The sequence below is a fragment of the Scyliorhinus torazame genome, chromosome 9 (genome assembly GCF_047496885.1).
Source record: "Scyliorhinus torazame isolate Kashiwa2021f chromosome 9, sScyTor2.1, whole genome shotgun sequence".
Taxonomy (NCBI): Eukaryota; Metazoa; Chordata; class Chondrichthyes; order Carcharhiniformes; family Scyliorhinidae; genus Scyliorhinus; species Scyliorhinus torazame.
Window position 1 is genome coordinate 192,500,169 of NC_092715.1, and position 22,676 is coordinate 192,522,844.

Here is a 22,676-nt window from a genome sequence, read left to right on the forward strand (position 1 = left end):
ACTGTGCTAACCTCTGTGCTACCGTGCTGCCCAGCATGAACTCCCCAGGTCAGGTAATAACTTAGTTTTGAGCAGAATAAGACTATGTTCATACTACCTATGGTGGAGATTACATCAATTGGTTTCACTTCGGAACCCAAACATCATAAACCAGAGATCTGATAGCAAAGGGAGAAAATCTCTCTCCCGCCATCTCATTTCAGGGCTAGTGAATGGCAATAATCCTCACATTTAAAGGAGGGCAACAAACATTGCCCAGTGAAACAATATGTTTCTGGACACAGGGACTATGCCATTGATTGTTGGGGTATTTCTATTCCTGAATCAGCGAATACAAATTGATAAACGCACACCCCACCCCCACTGGTCAGACAGAGCTTAATGATCACTCGAGAGTGGCAGTGTTTTATTGCTGCATCGTTCAATACCCTTCATCGTATACATTCCTACAGTGATTCTAATCAAGATAATCTCAATTAAAAATTAATGTCCTGGCATATTCGGATTGTCTTTGTTTTTTTTAACTTTTTACACCTCCAGTGTATCTCAATGGGTTTGGTTCTGACAAAAAATCTAATCAGCTGATGGGTGCCGTTTTGGCTAACATTTGAAAGGAACTTCACATTGGATTTAAAACGTCTAACCTATGAGGTAAACAGTTATATCTAATTTCCTACTCGAGTGCTTTGGTACATCTGCTGGGAAGAGAATAGTCAAAACTATAGCTGTCTAAACTCTATCACACACAAATGAAATCAGCATGGTTTATTTACTTTCGCTTTGTTTTGACCCAATCAAACCAAAAAAACGTGTTAGCTCTGATGACATGTTCAGCTATCACGAAGAGTCTTGGCTTATTTTAAATATGACGAAAAAGATTTTTTCTGATTTGGCATCTAAATGGGGTCCCAGGATAGTTTCCACGTCTGCTCCTTCATACAGGAAGTCTAACGTGCCTGCCGTCAAAGCTGCAACATGCCATACTGACGATTGCATTTTTTTGCACGCTCGTATTGCAACCTTTAGCTAGCTAAGCAACATTGGGATTGATTAAAGATCCCAGGTGCTGAGCTGAAGACGTGTTGCGAAAACGTTGTCAAGATGTGCATCAACCTAATACAAAATAAAAAATGAAATGCACGAGTTATGTAATTTTATTGAACCAATTCTTGACGCAGCTTCAAATGACGACTGTGTGATTCTGATAAAACGTCAGCTAGTTTCTTTCTCCGCTGACGCTGCCAGATCTGCTGGGCACTTCCAATGCTTCCTGTTTTTATTTAAGTTTCCAACATCCCGAGTTTTGTATGATTTATGTAGGTAGCCTTTGGCAATAAATGCAAAGCCATATCTGTGACTGTATGCATTCACGAACATATAGTTCAAAAAAAGACATTGGAGCATTTCAACATTTTAATTGCGTAATTGTATTTCATCCCATCTTATGTTAGCTGGATGTCAACACAAACACTAAAAATTACCGTATAAATCACTTTTATTGCACTTTAACAGAGAAACAGGTAAGCCAGTCTACAATTCAACTATGCCCTTTTTGTTGTCATGAAAGTCTCCTTCTAATCTTCTCCTGCTGTGAAGAGGTGCCAAGAAGGATGTGTAAATCCTTGATTTCTTATTTTATCTGTGCACAGCTGAATCGATCCACAGCGCTTCTGCACCTGCTCCCTCGCTTTTTGCACAAATAATAGTGCCATCCAACTCCCTTCTAATCAGACCATTTAAACCAAGCTATTACAAAGGAAAATGAAACTGCTGCTGCCGAGCGCCGTTCGCCGTCTGAAAAAAAAAACCCTAATAAATTTCACAAACATGGCACATTTAACTGAGATTCCGTGCCCGTTTATCCGGTACAACCAACTGTTTTACCCACTCGGCTATTGTATCAAGGCGTCCCCAAGGGCCCACTGACTAGATCAATATCTCCCAGCACAGGTCGTCAAAATGGCTACATCTGATTATCACGAACTTGTAGAATATTCGAGGATAGGCATTCTGTGACCTGAGGTAATATGTATTATTTTTAACTCTAACGTTTACTGTGGCCATGAGGTACTTCTAGAAATTAGCTTTAAAAATATATATTTTTAAATGATTCTAAAGTCGTCTGCACAAATTCAATGTGTCCGACAATCAGTTAATGAATCCTAACAGGCCTTCCATTTCAGATGTATTCTAAATGTAACTTCCCTGTAGTACAGTTTAATTAAGGCACTGAGTATGTATGAGCAGAGTGTTTAAGTGGACGGTTTGTTTGGATCTATTTAGCTACGAGTTGAACAAGTTGGCTTCATTTAAGGAGGTTGCCTAAATTCAATTAGTGCAGTAAGGCTGACAAATCTGGCTATACATGCGAAAAAGAAACAATGATACTTCGAGTTTAAGTCCGACCAGATGTTGACTAGAAGCATTTCAACAACGCCAATTTGTTTCTTGGTGACGACCCGGACGTTTTGGTGATAAAAGCATTGTGAAGTTAACTGTAATTGAATAAGATAAATACCATTGTCGACGGCACTATTCTTTGTATTGTATGAATGAAAGATTATCGCATCGTAAAATTTAGTCTTGAGGCGGACGGCCTCTTGAAAAGTGAGAGTTCTCAGCTTTCTCCTGGAGTTTGAAGACTGTCAATTATCACTTGGTTCTAATCCGCTTGTCGGTTTCTTTATCTTGTTTGTGACATTCAGGAGGAAAATAACGCACTTGTGTTGTAAATCTACTTAAAGTAAAACCTACAGTGTTTTCAATCACCTGTCTCCCTTTGAATTTTTCATGGATATAGTTTTGATGGATATAGTTTTGATGGGGGCTAGAACACGTCCCTTTGTTTTAGATGTGTAGAATTGCACTATTCAATTATACAATGAGTAATGAATGTAGGAACAAACTTTTCTTTCACTCCTGAATTTCAGATTGTGTCTTTTATAAAAGTTAATTATTGGCATTGGCTATCTTGAAATGATTATGTAAAATATCAACGACCTGTGAAGTTTTGCTTAAAGTTTAGAATAACTTTTTTTCTGAATAATTTGCGTTGTGAACGCAGCCCACGATGGTTGAACACATCATTGCACAGGTTAGGATTTCCGTGTCACCATACCCCTTTATTTTGTAGAGGCGAATTAACGTCACAAGAGAGCCGCATTGATATTCTCATACAGTTTTTACTTGAAGCAACTGAATAACTCATTGCACAATATTCATTTTAATGTCATCTAAGTCATTCTCCGCCAAAGCATATTTTAAAGGCTTCTCATTAATCACTGGCAATTTGGTACAAGCGAGTTGGTACAAGTCGCATATCATACCTCAATATCAATCGCTGAATGAACTTATCAGAATAGTTATGTTTAACACCTCAACCTAGATCATACTCGTCTGCAATTAACCAACAGTGTTTAACTTATATTGATGACGTATTTGAAAATCCTTGGGATTTCTTTTCAATAAGCAATAAATTAGAAAATAGTGTCGTAAGTTATTACATTATATGAACGTAATGGCTACAGTCGATAGATACAAAAAAAGTCCCGGGATTTGTCTAAAAAAAAGTTGGAAACTTTAAGCTCCTAATTCTGCGCAAACGCGTTTGGGCAAAAGTGAACGTTTCTTTGACCGGATGTAGATCTTCAAGAGGATTCTCGTCCCCCTCCCCCCGGCACTGTTACATACTTGATATCTCAATATTGTGGGAGAAAAGTGAATGCTTTAACTTTGTGTTATTTGAATTGGCATGACATGGGGATATGTTTAGACTTCCTCGTGGTGACGCGGTACAGTTCTTGCACTTACCTCCCGAACTTCACTATATTTCTGATTTTAAAAAGTGAATTTTGACATTGACAAATAATCACCATGTACTAATGACTAGATAACGACTAAGCGGGTATGCAGTACTTTGTATTTAGTTTTGTATAATAAACCTGGCGGTTGCTTATCGCTAACAAAAAAGGTAAACAATTATTCATTAATTCGGATGAACTAAACTTCCGAGTAACCATAAAATATATGGTGCGCATAATAAATATGCATTATTCATTTTTAAAGCTAAAGATTACACTCGACATCAGGTCATGTTTCTTCGGTCGAGTTATGAGCAGATAAAATATTTGTCCTGCAACTACACTGGGGTCGTTGAGACGCGGGAACAGTTAATTGTCAGAAACATGCATGCCATGAAATATAAAGGCGATAGTGGTGGTTACTGATATTCACTTGTTCTTTCAGGACTATGGACAGCTCTGGCTGATAGGATTCATTTCTTACTTGAGCTGGCGTCCCCTCGCTTACTATCAATTACATTTCACTTCCCCCATTAGGTGACCCTAAAGTTAACTGCCTTTGACCAAGTGAAATGGTTACAATGGCTGAGTCGCATTTCATCCAGCTGATGTTCGGAGCGGGAAAAATACTTTGTTGGTTTAACATCAAAAGCTGTCGTAGCCAAGTAACTGAGTAGGCCGAGCACTTGGGGCTGATGAGAGGCATTTTACAACAATTATTCCCATTATCTCCCATCCGCCAGTCTTCAGTCACAGTCTCTTTGGGAAATATTTCCGAATAACGTTACTTATTGCTCAGAAACATTGCTCCAATTGCCCAGATGCAATTTTGATGTGATTGAAATGTGAAGACTTAAACAAAAACAAGGACATGCTAATACCTGAAAACAACCACAGTTGACTTTTTGAACTCAATTTCTGTGACAATGTTCTTTAATGGATTTTCTCAATTGCTCTCGGGCGATTTGCACCTTTTCAGCATAGAGTGGTTTGAGATTAAATTTCGGGGGGGGGGGGGGGGGTTCCTTTCCCTTTCTATCATTTGACAGCTGCTGGCGTAACACTCTTTTGCTATTAAACGCCACATTCTTAGTACAAACACTCGAGTGTTGTGGTAATCAACATAGTCTACAAATAAATGTAAGGTATATGCCTTTTCACTTTTTCTTAACTCAACAGGTACTCGAATGATTGTAATTATTGCGTCTAAGAGGCCCAAATAGATGCTGATTGCAGCTTTGTGGAACACCACAAAGACACTAGATGAAGCAGCTTATTTGCTCCTTCATTATCTACGTATTCAGCAGAAAGCACATAGCTAGCACAGGCAGCGACTGGAGCTTGGATATTGGTCTCTTGGAGGGAAAAGTACTAAAGATGTCGTCTATATCATCATCCCCGTGCAAGGAAAATGCTGTGTTCTTCAAATCAAAGAGGCCTACAATATTGTTTTTCGCCTTTAGCACAGTAGGCAGGGTTTGCGGTAGGATACATGTGTGTTTTCTACCTGTACATAAAAAATGTATTTGTAAATACAGACCTCAATTGCAAGGGAGTTCCTCCAATTATGCTAAATGCGGTTAGGTGGGCATCATTGGTGATTAAGGGCTTACTTCGAGTAATAATCCAATTTATTAAAATTACCTGGATTATTTTATGAAACCTGTTAAATGTCATCTGCTAATATATCTCATTCAGATTATACTTGGGACGATTTAATGGCATAAAGCTATTTCCGTGAATAAGAATACACACGTAGAATTATTCCATCTTAATGCAGAAAGGTACACTTGGAAAATGCGCTAATGAGGTGTACTGAATTCGGTGAGAAAGCTACATGCGCCGATATCAGTAGAACCAGACACTTAATCTCATCTCAGTGTTCCGTTGTTAGTAGGGCGGTAAAGTTATATCTGACCTTGAGAATCTGCCTTATCCAAAGCAAATACGATAGCTGGCATATTTTCAAAACTGACTGGGCAATTTGATAGAGCCTCGCGCCCCCTACATAAATGGCACCTATTAACGCTCGGATGATTTTTTTATTGAAGAAAGGTAAACAAACGAGATGTTTTAAATCTAGATTAATTCTGCTGCTGTGCTTGAGTGAAATAATCTTCTGAATGCATTGTACTTTGAGAAGCGGGTTCTGCTTTATATACTTTGAAATGTATGCTCGCACAACAGGAAAAAAGTTGTTTTTAAATATACAAACAATCGCAAAACGTCAGTTAGTCTGTCGCTCCACCATGGATCAGGATGTAGACAGGACTGGCTTTGAAAATAGCTAGGTTAGATGATCTGAAAGAGAAAATTGATTTTAATTATATGACGACTTGACAAAAACCGTTCAGTAAAACTGCAATATGTGTGTGTGTATATATATATAACACTCACGCGGGGGGAGGAAGGGGCATAACAACATTACAGCCCAACAAAAGTCTCTCGACTCTTTCTTGTACGTATAACCTAGAGTCAGTTACGGAAATAGGGCAGGCAAAAGGGAATTTCATCAGTTCAACAACAGTAAACTATCTGATTTTCACACTGAAAAGTAATCAGCTGTGAAAATAAATCATGTATGTCAATCTTTTTATGCTGTCCACTCCCCTTTGAACGACGTGGTGACATGAACCGAATCCGTTTGTTTTATGTCACATTTACGTTTATTTTATCCAGGAAAACCTCTCCCCTTGCCACCTGAATTTCATTTCATAAATTTACAGTGGAGATAAAATAGCAGGAGCTGGATCGGTGCTGCTGTTACCATGGGCAGGTCTTATCAAGCGTGAAGTTTGGTGCATTGCAAACCTATTTAAGTGATTATCTGTGGAGGACCTCTCGAGTCATCTCCATCGCTGCAGTCTGCTGATAAGACAGCTGTTCCTGTGGCTGCTGCCTCTCGCTGGACCCTAGTCGGCTTTTGATATAGTGTAGCTTTGTTATTGCGGCCCGGTGCTATCGCTTGCTCTCTTCTGAAAGCATTTGATCTGAAGACAAAGGGGTTGATAGAATGATTGATTGATTGATCGATGTGACTAAAAACCTCACTACAACGGGTGCGCACATCTTCCGCGGAATTGCACTACCCTAAATGCAAAATCGGAAAATTAATTAAACCTCTGTCGATAACAATCGCTGCAAAGTCATAAGGACTAAGGCATCTCGAAACGTTCAGTTTTTCGTAACATCCTTAATTCTTTTTTAAAAATGATAGAATATTAATTGTAATTAAAATGTGCCCGCCGCAACTGCGTCTTTCTCAACGATATTCACAGAGGGAAACTTTGGACAATTGCTTCTTTAAATAAAATTCAGATAATTGCTTGAACTTTCCATGCGACGTGCACGTATTTTGTCGGAGTGTCAGTTAATCTGACGATAAAGTTGCATTTCTGTGGCACATGTCCTTAAACCAGGAATATTTATAGGATATGTAGCACACACTACTATATCTAAACTAAAACGTTAGTTGCATCTGTACTGCACGACACATTTAAGCCACCGACTAGCAGCAGCATGTCGGACGCTTTTCCACAAGCTAAACAGTTGCTAATTACTTAAAATAAGCGTTTAACAGTCAGGCTAAAGGTCACAATTGGTAATCAATACATCCTAAATGTCCATACGGGAAACAAAGTCAAAGTGACAGTCTAAATGTGATTCCTCGGGGTTGTAATTTGTCACGAAGACAAAATTGTAAACATATATTCACTACAAGAATTCTTATTTTGTAGCAAAGCTGGAAGTGCAGGGAATTACATTCTCAAACATCTGGATGTTATAGCCAGGGTTAAGCAGCAGAGGCATAAAACCCCACTGATCCGCGAGTACAAATGGTAAAGTGCATATACTAAATGTCCAATGCAAGGCTTCTTAGCTGTTGATCGTGGCCTTGAATACTAATCGCATTTGAAAACCTACAAATTCTTCACTGTGCACGTCCTGTATGCGTGATTGATGTCTCTGAGCCCCTCCACTTTACAAAAAACAGGTTCAGTCTGAGAGGTGTTGGTTTGAAAATGTGGTAATAGATACGTGCACTTCAATGTGCTGGATGAAAATGCGTAATTTACTTCTGGTAAAAATCTCTCGGCTCCTATCGAAGAAGCAACAATATAAACATATGAAAATAACTGCACGAACATGGGTATAGTGTGTTCTGTTTTGGCTTTCATTCAAATAGCGTATCGCCAATGGATCACATTTAATGTTGCTAAAGCTTGGCTACACTGCTGCTTTTGTTTAGATAACAATCATTGTTATGACTGCAATGCACAGGACCAGACGAGTCTATCTAGCCAAAATGAAATAGCCTGCCTGTCTATGCCGCCGCCATTTTGTACTTCAGCTCTAAGTGACTTGAAAGGAGATCACAAAAGCTGCACACAGCCAACCAATTGAAAGCTATTGACCTTGGACAACTCGTTGTAGTTCTTAGTTTCAGGCATTAGCTTGATCATGTTGAGTGCAGGTGGTGAACATATTTTTCGCTCGTAACGATTTATGTAGTTAAACCGTATTACTTCTCAAGGTGTGAGTAGGATGTATTTTGAATATTTGTTTTAACACATTCTCATTGTGATACCCTAACGCACACGAATTCACTTAAATAACTTTTAAAATCTCCCTGAAAACCGGCATTCTAATAGCAATTTAATATACAAGCTCGCCCTTCGGGGGTTTCCTCACGGTCACAAATGTAACAAACATTTTTGAACAGGGCAAGTTTAACAAAACGAGGATGGAACAATCCATAGAAGGAATGAATCTGTTTGCGGAATTTGTAAGTACTACTTCTCCACATCACGAATAATTTGTCAATGTTGTAATGAATACAGAATTAAATCGAAATCAATTGATAATGTTCAATCAGCAGGAGGTCCACCTGGTGCTCATTAATCGCAAAGTGAATACGATTTCTAGTTGTGCTGTGGTTAATATACTTGTTACTCCTAATCTGCACGTTAAATCACTGGGACACGCACCACTGCAGGAACATTCAATAAAGTTTTGCGGATATCTGCATGTAGTTCTACATATTTTCCCTATGCATTTTAAGCAGCGAATTTTCTATCCACTATCCAAAGTAGAATAAGAAAATTGGTTATCACAGGGGGGAAGGGCACTGAAGTGAACAACGGTTGAAAGGTGCGTAGCGTCTATTTAAAAACACACTTGACTACTTGAATCCCAATAATGCACAAGATAACACAAACGTTTCTAAATTTCTCATCGCTATATGCCTGGATTTATCATTTTTTCGAACTATTAGGTTTTCTGGGACTACCCTCGATCGCAAGTGTAAAAACAAAATTTTAATTTACGCATGCAGATATTAACTCAGGCTGCTTGAAGGTTAAATTCGAAATGTCAGTATTCTACAATTGAAGATATTCCACTAAAGTGAACTTCAGTTTTTAATGCATTTAAATACAAATGTCTTTTAAAACATGGGGAATAACTTGGTGAAAAGTTAGAGTCCACACAGACACCATGAAGGGGTGAGTAGTACAGAGGATTGTGGGTGGACTCAGTAAATGTTTATGGTACAGAAGGTATAAACTACACGCTTAATTCTGATGTAAAGGGAAGACGTAGGTTTGTATTGAATTTTATGTTTGAAAGTACCCGAATTTCAGGTGGTGTCTGAAGTGGAAACTGTCATTTTAAAGGAAACAATCCTAGATCATCATGAGGTTACTAATATCTTTCTGAACACACATGAGAATTGGGTACTTTATAACAGACCGTTTTGCCTTGTTGGGACCAAAGGAAGGAGTGTATATGTTGGACTGCAAATTAAGAAACTGTTGTATTTAAATATATCTGTCGAGATTATAGTTGAGTGCAGTCCATACGAATATTGCACCTGACCCTTTTTTTTTTAAGGAGACATCAATCGCTTTCAAAGCTGAAGCAGGAATATAGTTTAAACTTATGTTCCAAGTAGAAAATGACACCAAACGGTTGATTTGAATCAATATCATTAGATGTGTAAACGTGTCGATAAATGTTATCACCATGTTCTGTTCCTGCACTGGAGTAGTTAAAATTAATTAATTGTTAAGTCTTGAACAAATAGAACGTTGTTCTAGGTTTGGTTTTCCCCAGCTCCTGTACTTGTATAAATGAACATCCGGTTGCATAGATAGCTGCTAATATTTTATTGTGCTGTACTTTGATTGTACTCCCAAGATAAAATACAACGCTAAAACTGTCCATCTCATTTACACATGCATTGTTTAGTTCAAGCTATAGCGTTACGTATTTTTTGTCTGCATTAATTTCGTGCTTAATTGTTGCCATACTAAAAGCTGCTTTGTCAATGGATAGTGTTTCATTCAATGCCAAGTTTGTTCGTTTCCTCATTACGGTACGAGGTTATTCCGTCCTAATATTACAGGGATAGTCATACCCCCGCTGAGATATCACCAGCAGTTAACCAGAACCCCTTTCATACCTGTCATGATTTGATGAGATTTCTTTGAGATGATCTAACGTACCGTAAAAGCAGCAGGAGAACGTTGCTGTGCACATAAATTAAATGGAATTGTGCATTGACGTGGGGTTGCTTTAACTGCCCTCAACGCCAATGTTCACAAACTGCTGCTTTTGTTTGGCTTCATGGGGAAGAGAGGCGAGAAACAGTTACCTGGATACATTGGTGTTTTGAGCCTGCAACTTTGTCATTTTCAAAACTACCACACCAGAGGGCACATTTTGGGGTATTTTAGTTTTGCTTTTCCAATGTTACTTTCGCGAAACTACCCCCCCCCGGGCGCAAGGGCAACCCAAATGTGTTATCTGGCAGGAAGAGGGATTACGCTGTTGAAAGATGATTCGGCGGATGGGGATGTGTGGGGTGATTTAGAGAAACGACCCTTCCTCGTTCCCTATTGTTTGACTAAGAAAACGGGCGCTGTCTTGACTTGCGTGGTCCTGATCTACTCACTATGAAACACATGAAAAATGCAATCACAATCTGAACGGCTAAAACGCTTGCACTTTATGGCTTTGTACACTGATCATAAGTCAACCGACGGAGAGCAAGTGCCCCAGGAAAAGCATAGAAAACAGAAAAAAACTAGTAACTTACCTACAGTAAGGCATGTTCCATAAGACAAAAGAATTAGCATGTGAAGCTAATATTTTGCGCCACACTTGAAATGAATCGTTCGACTTAATACTTAAAATAATAAATATTTTTTTCAAAGAGCGACGTTAATCCACATTCATTTATTCGCTCTTTTATTTATGCAGTGGAAATGGGATACCTGGGGGGGTTGGGGAAAATCACTTCTCCTGGCGAGTCTGCCTGTTTTTACTATTCAATAGTAATGCCAGATTCCCACTCACCCGCAAGCTGACGGTGCAGAGAGAAGCCGGGCGGGTGGCCGGGCGACTTCCCCCGTGCTCGAGTTCCCCCTTCCCCGCCCCTCCCCCGTGATTGACAGGCCCGCAGCAGCGCCGACACGCGCTCGGAACCCAGCGCCCGGGTGATTGACAAGGACATGGGCCAAAGAGCCCATCGAAAATCGATGGATCGATTGGAGGAGGGGCGCGAGCGTGTCGATCAACCAATGAGCAGCGCCCTCCTGCTCCTCCCTTCCCCGCCATGTCCAGGCTGCTCCAACGCGCTCGCGCAGGCGCGCGTGCCAGGAGAGTATCCGTCCGCCGCGCTCCAGCCGACGCGAATCCGCAGCCAAACGCGGTGAGCGTGCCACGGTGCTGAGGCGCTCTCGTGAGCGCGGATGTGGGCAGAGGTGCAAGAGCTGCGGGTGTTGTTCGGCTCTATAAAGGAGTGCGCGAACACACCTCCCAGTGACAGAAAAAGCGCCTTCTTATTTCCCATCTGCGTCAGACCTCCTTACAGCGTGATGCAGCTGGTGTTTCTGTTGTAGGGGGAAGATTTGGAAGCCGGTTTTGACGGTCCTTTAATTCTTTTGTTTCCTTTAAATTGCTTCTTGTTAAGTTTTTTTTCCCCCCTCCTTATGTTTTAAAGCCATCCGCCAATTTAATTAATTAAGACTTCCCCAGTTTTTTTAAAAATAAAGTTTATTTTGTGCATTTTTGGGGGTTTGCTTTGCTTTCTGTATTGGACGTTTCTTTTTGGTCCTTTTTTTTTTTCCTACCCAATATTACTTCTCTAGGCTGCGTTCACTTCAGGGTTTTGCTGTATTCGAACTATTGATACCCTTTGCGTCACATCTTTTTTGGCAGAGGACTACACTTAACTTTTCTACTTTTTTTTAAAAAGCAAGTTTTAAAAAGGTAAGTGACAGCTCTCCTTGTGCTTTGGTTTGCATCTAACTGATTTCCTTTAACATTTAGGGTAGAATGAAATGAGTGTCCAATCCAGTAGTGAAGTGGAATTTCAGCAATTATATGTCTTTTTCTGATTGTGTCTTTTTGAGTATGGTATTTTTTTAAAAAACAGCCCGTAAATATGAATATTGTTGTCTTACTCTTTCTCGAGTCACACCTCTTGAATCCAATAGCGGTTATAGAACTGACTAGTTAGGTTTCAGAGAGCTACCTAAGGAACACGAAGTCCATCTTCAGTATCATTGAAACCTGGGTGTTGAATGCACATTTAATGCGTCCCATAGCAGCGTCAAGAACGGCGTTTTCAAAGTGCATTTTTTGTTTAATTTCTTGGTGTATTTGTTCCATGTTCCACTTGGCGGCTGTGAAATATCTATGACAAAGCAATGATACTGTTGTCTAAAGATAGCGAGATCTCTCGTTTCCTCCGCATCAAATCTAAATGCAGTTATTTGCACACCTAGGGAGGGGATGTTGGTAGTCTCTTTCTAACCCTCCTTTTTGGGCGATTTGAAATTGCCGATTTGAATGTAAAAATACGGGCGCGTTTTATTAACAGAAACGTTGGACGGGGAGAACCGGTGGCTCGTTAGTCCTAAAGATAAAGGCATCTCCCGTGCTTGTGTTTCGGAATATGGGGAGTGTGCAAGAAAAATGCGGCGAGACCACATTTGCAAATTAAAAGGTAGTTTTAAGATGGGCAAAAACAATTGGACCCGGGTATTTTTTTTCACACCGACCCAGTGCATGGTTTGCGAGACATTAATGGAACTTGCATCGCGTACCTTCTTTCCGAGCCGTCGACCTTGCGTTGACTGGCCATTTGGTTGAAGTTCGGCACGTGCGGGGGTCGGGATTCTCTCAACTAGTTCCCCGAGGCTAAATGGCTGAATTGTAAAAGCCCCTCTCCCTTTGAAGTCGAGGAGATTTGGCGGAGATTTGAACGCTTTCCACCTCGGGATACTCACTACGTGCACGGCCACCCATGTGTGTGTGTGTGTGTGTCTCCGTTCCAGGATCCATCCCTGTGCGTCTGTCCCCGGGTTTTGGAGTAGTGCACACCGTGTGTCTTTGCAGTCACCGAGGAGTGGCTGGCTGGGGGTTCGAAACCGGCGTTCGGTTCTCGTTTGGTCACAGATTTAATTAATGCAAGCGCCCAAGCGGCTGGATCGATACTTGCACGGTTTTTGATCAGTGGTGTGCATGCCCCACCCCACCCCGGCTTTGCTGCCAAACGCTTTGGAAACTATAATGCAACGAGACCCAACTCCCTGGTGGGGATGAGGAGGGTCTCGCATCTGATGGTCCTTAACGCAGCGCTGCCATTTTCTTTTTGAGTTGATGTGCACACACTTTTGTGTCTTTCCGCAGAAATGGGAGCAATCTTTCGCAAGGCAGCTTTTTTTTTTGTTCTTTCTCTCTTTCTCCCCCCCCCCGCCCGGGCCTTGTCTTTGGCTTACCCCTCCCTCCTGCCCGTGCTGTGGGGAGGAACCCTTGGCTCAGCTTGTCTTGGGGGTCCCTGAGGGGGCGCCAGCTTCCCGTTTGTAACGCGGCCACCGTCAGCCCTGCAGATATCAGGATGTTATTTTTTTTCCCGCCAAACCTCGGGTTGGGTTGCCAGTTGGTCACGAAAAAAAGGGAGGGAAATGTGTTGATGTTGCATAGTGTGGCACAAACTGGCCTGGATTTAAATGGAGCAAAGAGCCTATTATGTTCCCATTGGTTTGTGGTTATCCCTTCTCCACATCGACCCAAGGTTGGGTTGGGCTGCGCGGCAATCCCGCAGCAAACCCTGCTGGTTTGTTCCTCTGCTTGCAGGGCAGTCTATGGAGTTAAAATGATCTCCAAGGTTGCAGTGCGGCTGACTTTTAAGGCGCATTTGGGTTTGGTTAGGGGAACACGTGGGTTTCACTGCCGGCGCCCTAAAGCACCTTTTACAAATCATGTTGTCCCCATTTAATACCATTCCGGTTGCTCGTTGAGTTGTTTTGCGCTTTGTGCTGAATCAAATTTAAGGGGCAAAATGCGTCTACCTCATATTGAGATTATAGTCTTGACCTTATAAATGCAGATTTTGACACCCGAGTAATCAATGCATCTGAATAGAGGGTTGAAACGTAAGGCACAAAAATTGGAATTTCTCATTCTCACGACTTGGTGCGAAATCCCCAATGAAAACCAAAACCGACTTTAGCCTCATATCCTGCTGATTGCTTCGTGCATGTTTCATGAAGTAACCTCCCAAACCGGAATTTTGACACAAATCATTGCTCCGGTAGAACCCCACCACCTCCCAGAGGACTTAAATATACCATGGATGACTATAGTTTAGAAAGCGGATGGGAGTATTTTCTCTTTATCCAGCACTCATTACACCAGATACAGGCATGTTGAATGCAATTATACTGTCTCTGCAGTGGTAAGCAATTGTTTAAAGCATATCCAAGTGGCAAGATAAGTTGAGATTTGAAAATGCACCAAAGCTACCCAAGCTAATCTTGCAGCGTTTGAGTCCAGTAACGCTGCAACACCTTATCTGGCAGAACTAGCCCCACTGTAAATGATGTTTCATATTGGAATTAGTTCATTATACACTGAAATATACTATACACACTGAAATAAGTGACCATCCAGTTAGTTGTGCCAAGTCTTGATTAACTTTTGACTTGTGGAATGAAAAAGCAAATGTGCTATAGTAATACTGATGCTGAATATCTTGTTCATAATAGAACTTGCTATCTATAAATTTCTCCTTTTCTGGAGGAGGAAGTGATCTCTACACGACCTTAGCATGTTGTATTTTTAACTTTGTAAATTGTACCATTGCAGAAACTGAATTTTGGAATTTGTGCTTATTAAAAAATGCTACCATCTGAGTTGGGAGTCTAATTCTGGCACTTTATATTTGGTTGTTTGTTTACCAATAATTAGACTGTTCCCATGAAGGGTTGTGGATATATGAAACTCTAATGATAAGCTTTCACAACTGTTCAATATAACTTCAATTTGCCTGTTTCAAGAGGGAATGAGTTAAAAAGCCTACTGATGAGTATATCCTCTTTAATTGATGAAATGCACAATAAAACTTGTACTAGTGCTGGGTACAGATATTCAATGTTAGCACCAAGATCTTGAAAGGTGCCATTCCCAATTGAGTGCAGTATTCGCATGGTAGCCAAAGATTTTGGAAAATGTTTTCCACAAATAACTGAGGAGCTTGTTAGTAATATCTTGGGGCTTTCAAATTAATGGACCTCTTGAATGTTCCAGCCACTGGCGATCAGAATTGAGTTCAATTTTAGTGGCTCAAGCGGCCTTATATTGAGAAGCGCTTGGTATAAAGTTATAAAATACAAACTTGATGATTATTATGGCGAGTCTTAAGTTTATAGGATATTTGGTTACCTTTTATTAACGCTGCCCTCATCCAGATTTAAACTAAGATGAAACTCATCACCTGTGTTTTGGGCATAAATTCTACTCTTAAGCAGTTTGTGCTATCATTTGTATTGTGACCTGTTGCCTTATTGGAAATTATAGGCCTAACCGATGTACTTGACATTTTTGCTTTGGATACAATGCACAAATGAGCTCTAGAACTAAAACTGATCTATATTGATTTCTGCAGTGAAGCTGAAACATAAGAACTAGGAACAGGATGTAGGCCATCTGGCCCCTCGAGCCTGCTCCGCCATTTAATGAGATCATGGCTGATCTTTGTGGGCTCCGCTCCACTCTCCGGCTCTTACACCATATCCCCAAATCCCTTTTATTCTTTAGAAAGGCATCTATCTTTTTCTTAAAAACGTTTAAAGAAGGAGCCTCAACTGCTTCACTGAGCAAGGAAATACAGAGATTCACAACCCTTTTGGGTGAAGAAGTTCCTCCTACACTCCATCCTAAATCTACCTCCCCTTTTTGTGAGGCTATGCCCCCTAGTTCTGCTTTCCCCGACCAGTGGAAACAACCTGTCCGCATCTATCCTATCTACTCCCTTCATAATTTTATATGTCTCAATAAGATCCCCCCCGCATCCTTCTAAACTCCAATGAGTACAGTCCCAGTCTACTCAACCTCTCGTCATAATCTAATCCCCCCAACTCTGGGATCAACCTAGTGAATCTCCTCTGCACTCCCTCCAGTGCCAATATGTCCCAATATGTCCTTTCTCCGGTAAGGAGACCAAAACTGAACACAATACTCCAGATGCGGCCTCACCAACACCCTATACAATTGCAGCATAACCGCCCTAGTCTTGAACTCCATCCCTCTAGCAATGAAAGACAAAACTCGATTAGCCTTCTTAATCACCTGTTGCATCTGCACACCAACATTTTGCGACTCGTGCACCAGCACACCCAGGTCCCTCTGCACAGCAGCATGTTTTAACATCTCCGTTTAAATAATAATCCATTCTGCTGTTATTCCTCCCAAAATGGATAGCCTCACACTTGGCAACATTGAATTCCATCTGCCGGACCCTAGCCCATTCACCTAACCTATCCAAATCCTTCTGCAGACTTCTGGTATCCTCTGCCCTTTTTGCTTTACCACTCATCTTAGTGTCGTCTGCAAACTTTGACACATTGCACTTGGTCCCCAACTCCAAATCGTCTATATAAATTGTGAACAACTGCGGGCCCAACTGATCCTTGAGGGACCCCACTAGTTACAGGTGCCAACCAGAGAAACACCCATTTATCCCCACTCTCTGCTTTCTGTTAGTTAACCAATCCTCTACCCGTGCTACCACTTTACCCTCCATGCCATGCATCTTTAGTTCATGCAGCAACTTTTTGTGTGGCACCTTGTCAAAAGCTTTCTGGAAATCCAGATATACCACATCCATTGGCTCCCCGTTATCTATTGCACTGGTAACGTCCTCAAAAAATTCTACCAAATTAGTCAGACATGACCTACCCTTTGTGAACCCATGCTGCGTCTGCCCAATGGGACAATTTCCCTCCAGGTGCCCCGCTATTTCCTCCTTAATGATAGATTCCAGCATTTTCCCTACAACCGAAGTTAAGCTTACCGGCCTATAGTTACCCGCTTTCTGCCAACCTCCTTTTTTAAACAGTGGTGTCACGTTTGCTACTTTCCAATCCTCTGGCACCACCCCAGAGTCTAGTGAATTTTGATAAATTATCACTAGTGCGTGTTTACAATTTCCCTAGCCATCTCTTTTAACACTCTGGGATGCATCCCATTAGGGCCAGGAGACTAGTCTACCTTTAGCCCCATTAGCTTGCCCAATACTGCCTCCTTAGTGATTACAATCATCTCAAGGTCCTCACCTATCATATCTTTATTTCCATCAGTCACTGGCATGTTATTTGTGTCCTCCGCTGTGAAGACTGACCCCAAAAAACCTGTTCAGCTCCTCAGCCATTTCCCCGTCTCCTATTATTAAATCTCCCTTCTCATCTTCCAAAGGACCAATATTTACCTTAGCCACTCTTTTTTGTCTTATATATTTTTAGAAGCTTTTACTATCTGCCATTTTCTTCCAATGCAAGTTAGAATTAACTAGATATGTGAACACTCTATTTATCATACGCTTATAATTAAAATGCACAAATAATTACATTTTAAACTTGGATCTAGCTTTAATCAGAGGCACAACTTTTGAACACTGTCACATGCTTATGCCCAAAATTGACTGAATATTCGACGTGCAGTTTGACCAAGCAGTGTACAGTTTAATTAGTTTTGACTTTGTACACTACATGGCTTTACCTATATAGGTCAGTCTTTGCTCTGCTTCTCTGCAGTATTTGGATATATTAAATTGGAGTGCACTAATGTCCCCATAATTAGTACATTTCATTGGAAAATGTGAATCTGCCTGTTATTTGTATAGGTTGCTGGCTGATTCAGTCATGTCTCTCCTTTTCTTGTGTCTCCTTCTTCCTGCTCATTCTCTGCAGACCCCCTCCCCACCAGCTCTTTAGTGTAAATTTGAGGGCTTTGGAATGAATGCTACAACCAGGGATAACTTCAGAATTTGTAATTGATGCACCTTTGTGTAGAATTTTGCTGTGGTATAATAGGATTATAGAATGGTTAGTAGTACGTATGTACTATGTACAGCACAGAGCAAAGCCTTTCAGCCCATCAAAGGTTAGTTAGGATTGTGGGGATGGGAAAGGGGAGTGGGCCTGTGGGGATGGGACAGGGGAGTGGGCCTACGTCAGATGCCCCTTTCAGAGCGTGTGCAGACTAAAAGTGCCGAAAAGCCTCCTGCACTGTAGGTATTCTATAATTCAGAGTCTATACTGCTTGTTGGGACCTTTTTCCATATCCCTGCATTTCCCTTCAAGCTATTGAATCTGCATTTGCCATACTTTGGGCAATAAATTCCAAGTCCTAATCATTAGTCTACTTCCTCATGTTTCATCTTAAATCTGTGCCTGAATTTTACTCTATCCAAACCCTTCGTGATTTTAAACCTTTATGAAATCTCCTCCATTGCCTTGGCTATAAAGGGAGCAATTCCAGCTTCTCCAGTCTATCCACTTTATCTATAATCCCTCATTTTTTGGAACCATTCTCATAAAGTATATGTACTGATTTAACTTGATCTGTAGTACTGAATTCTAATTAGAATTTACACTGCTTTTGAAATAGTTTTAAAATTTGCAACGATGACTACATCTCGTGAATGGAAAAATGGTTGTAGAGAACAAGTAGACAGATTTGTTTTATCTTTCATTTGTGATTTGCTCCTATGCAGGGAGGAGAAAACTGAACCAATCCTGGCATGAAATTGTTTATGCCAATAGTGAGGTCAGTCACGGCATTTCTTCTCCCACCCCGAAAACAATAGGTGCAGCTTTGTATTCTTTGTGAAATAAGGAGTTTGGAGGCAATGCTTTCCATTGATTTTTTTAACTCTTGGGGATGGGTGGGTGGACATGTTTGTCGGTGATTGATTAGACCTACCTACTCGGTTTTGCAATCAGTCTATAGATCAGAGTGCTCTTCCATTAAGACTGCATGAATATTCTCAGCACACCTGCATAAAGTCCACTCAAACTAAACAAGAAAACAATAACAGCACTTCTTGCCTGACTTTGGGGGGGGTGGGGGGGAGGAGGAGATGAAATGTTGGAAACTGTTTCGTGCTTGTGTAATTTTAATGATGTGACACAGCCAACAACTTGTATAGCATCTAAACATTTCCAACGCACTTCACAGGCAGTCGATCAACAACATTTGACATTAACATATGATACCATAGAACATGTGACCAAGATGGGTTTGAGTATTTAATTTTTTTTAGGGAGGAAGTAATTCTAGGGACTAAACGTCTGAAGGCTGGTTAACATCAGTGGTTGTGTGGCTCGAAGGGTGAGACCATGGAGGGAGCTTTGTTGCCAGACCAGCTGGCGTTGGTCAGAAAGCACTGGAATCTGTTGTGTAGTCCTTGTTGTGAATTGGGCTTTGGATTGAAGGTTTTGGGATCAGCTAATGATTAGACAAGCGAGGTGAGAGACCAGCCATGTGAGCACTGCAGAAGTCCAGGATAATGGTTTTAATGAGGTCTTCACCAGTAGATGAGTTGACACAGCAGAGATGGGCAGTGATGGAGGCTGAATTTGATATTATTCAAAATGAAAGATGTGGGTTTGGAAGCTTGGCTCAAGGCAAAAGAGGACATTAATGTTGTGAACAGTCTTTCAAATGCAGCCAGTGGCCACAGAGAGGGGTGACGACTTTACTCTGAAGGACTTAATCTTCCATTTCAATCTTGCTTAAGTGGTTAAATTACAAGTGCAGATGCTAGTAGGAATGGATGCTGTTAGTGGATGAGCTCTCAAAGCCTTGTAGCGCACCTTTTTGTCTCCGAATTAATTAATTGGGCCAACATGTTAGTGCAATCTTTGCTCATGCATCAACATTTTGAACTTTGTAAGCAAATATTCAATTGCAGCTGTTATGAATGTTCATGGCAAGCAACGAGGGGGAGGGAGAACAAGGCAGAATTTGTAAATGTATGTTCAGTCTTTTGTTGAAGAAGCTGCTATTGGTTAAATATTCATCTTTTGCTAGTTGAAAATAGCTCTTAAAGTGATGGGCAAGAAATGTTAGTTACTCTTAAAGAATAATCCCGGACTTATCCCTGACTTTTCTCTACCCAGAGTTAAAAGATTGACTTGCTGCAGAACAAAGGCAATTGTAGAGTAATCTCTGGGTGAGGCATAGTAGAAATTTGCTATATTTTAAGGTTTGTGCTGACATGATCTATAGTTAAAGCAATTTTATGCTTGTACATTGACAGTACAGTACCCATAAATAACTCTTGGTAAGATTACAGTGGTAATTTGAGTGAACTGAATTCTGGCAGAGAGGGGAAGCCAGATGCTCAAGGTGGTTTTGTATTTTGGGAGGGGGGAGTTTGGTGAAGGGAAAGCAAATAAATTGTGAGCTGTGAGCATTAAACTGCTAGGTATTAAGGGACACTAATTCAGCTAGTAGACAGATGTCAAGCTAGAATGAAGTGAGAACTATGGTCACTGTTGCAAATCACTATTTAAGCGTTGTTACTTATGAATCATAATTTTCATTTGATCTGGCATGCAGGTACTTTTCCCAGAAATATTTAACATGTAGAAGCTCCTTGGGAAATTTTACCGAGTATTTACAAAAAAACACAATACCAAGCCATGGAAGGAGGAATTGAAATGATGAGCAAAAACCTTTTTTTAAATCAATAGGTAGGTTTAGGAGCATCTTGAGGGAGAAATGCAGAGAGGTTTAGGGAGGAAGTCCCAAAGTTTAGGGCATTGGCAGATACAAGCTCGTATGCCAATGATGAGTTGGAGATGTGCACAAGGTCAACTGGAGAAATGTAGATAAAGGCTTCTAGGGTTACAAGATGCTACACTAGGAGGAATGAAGCCATGGAAAAATAAGAAAACAAGGATGTGGATTTTAAACTTGAGCTGTTGTGGTACAGGCAATTTTAGTGAGTGTTACATATTATTGAGCCAGAATTGTAGATGCTGTTATTAGGATTTCTCAGGGTAGTGTCCTTAGCCCAACCATCTTCAGCTGCTTCATCAATGACCTTCCTTCCATCATTAGGTGGGGATGTTCAGCATCATTCGCAACTGAAGCAGTCCCATGTCCAATGACCTTCCTTCCATCATAAGGTGGGGATGTTTAGCATCATTCACAACTGAAGCAGTCCTGTCCAAATGCAGCAAGACCTGGACAATATCCCAAGTTTGGGCTGACAAGCGGCAAGTTACATTTGTGCCACGTACCAGGCAATGACCATCTACAAGAGCAGATCTAACCACTGCCCCATGTCATTCAATGAATCCCTCACAATCAATATCTGGGTGTTACCACTGATCAGAACCTGAACTAGCCATGTTAATACTGTGGCTACCAGGGCAGGTGAAAGGCTTGGAATCCTACGGCGAGTAACTCGCCACCTGGACCCCCCCCCCAACACACACATAGCCTGGCCACCATCTACAAGGCACAAGTTCAGGAGTGTAGTGGAATACTCTCCACTTGCCTGGATGAGTGCAGCTCCAACAACACTCCAGCTCGACATTATCCAGCAGCCGGTTAGATTGCTCCCCTTCCACAAACATTCATGCCCTCCACCACCGACGAACAGTGGCAGCTGTGTGTACAATCTAGAAGATACACTGCAGTAACTCACCAAGGTTCCTTCGACAGCTTCTTCCAAACTCACGGCCACAAGCAGCAGATACCTGGGAACCCCACCACTTGGAGGTTCCCCTCCCCAAGTCACTCAACACCCCAATTTGGAAATATATTGCCGTTCCTTCACTGTCGCTGGGGCAACAACCTGGAATGTCATCCCTAACAGCACAGTGGGAGTACCTACACCTCGAGGACTGCAGCAGCAGTTCAAGAAGGCAACTCACTACCACCTGAAATGCAACTATGGATGGGCAATAAATGCTGGCCTAACCAATGATGCCCACATCCCGTAAATTAATACAAAAAATATTATCCCATCTCAATCGAATCACTTTTTTTTGCCTTGAGACTTAATTTTTTTGAAGTGTTAACTTTTGAGGAGGGGAACTGAGTTGGCAAGGCTACCACATTTTAATGGCACGAGAGAGGTGAATTTGCATGAACATTTGACGATTAAGACTCTCGGCTAATTTAACATCGCAAGCAAGCAAAGTGACAAGTTGATGTAATAATCTGGAAGAAGAAACAGTTACCTGATTTGAAACATCAAATTGAACCAAGTAAAAACCTAGTCACAGCTGACCAATGTCCGATTAAATGCGAAGACTGTTTGCTTAATGACTTGTTTTGTCCCCTTCAAAAAGCAAAACTCAAGGATACAATTTCCCACCCCACCTTCTATTTGAAGCACAATTCACTGTATTGCAGTAATGTTGTGATATCAGCAGTGCAGGAATTCATTTTTGTAAATTATTTAATCCGTCTTCTACTTTATAATCTATTTAAATAGACTTAATTCAGTTTTAGTGGTTTATTGCATTTGCTAAGTATTGGATGACTGTATTCACTCCTTTTAGTACA

The 22,676-nt window shown here is 41.0% G+C and overlaps 1 protein-coding gene across 9 annotated transcripts in view; it reads left to right on the forward strand.

Moving 5' to 3' along the window:
* Positions 1–2,003: 2,003 nt before the first annotated feature.
* The window catches only part of elavl2 (ELAV like neuron-specific RNA binding protein 2), a 122,056-nt gene continuing 101,383 nt past the window's right edge, over positions 2,004–22,676 (forward strand). For 3 of the 9 annotated variants that reach the window (XM_072516916.1, XM_072516920.1, XM_072516923.1), the window contains exon 1: positions 11,619–12,074. Coding sequence is in view for 3 of the 9 variants with exons in the window: in XM_072516914.1 (XP_072373015.1) it covers positions 18,892–18,917 (26 nt within the window). In the remaining 6 variants the exon portion in view is untranslated. Of the gene's footprint in view, positions 2,023–8,567; positions 8,587–11,617; positions 12,075–18,864; positions 18,918–22,676 lie in introns of those variants that run through there. The other 6 variants (XM_072516914.1, XM_072516913.1, XM_072516919.1 and 3 more) reach the window with 6 other exon arrangements.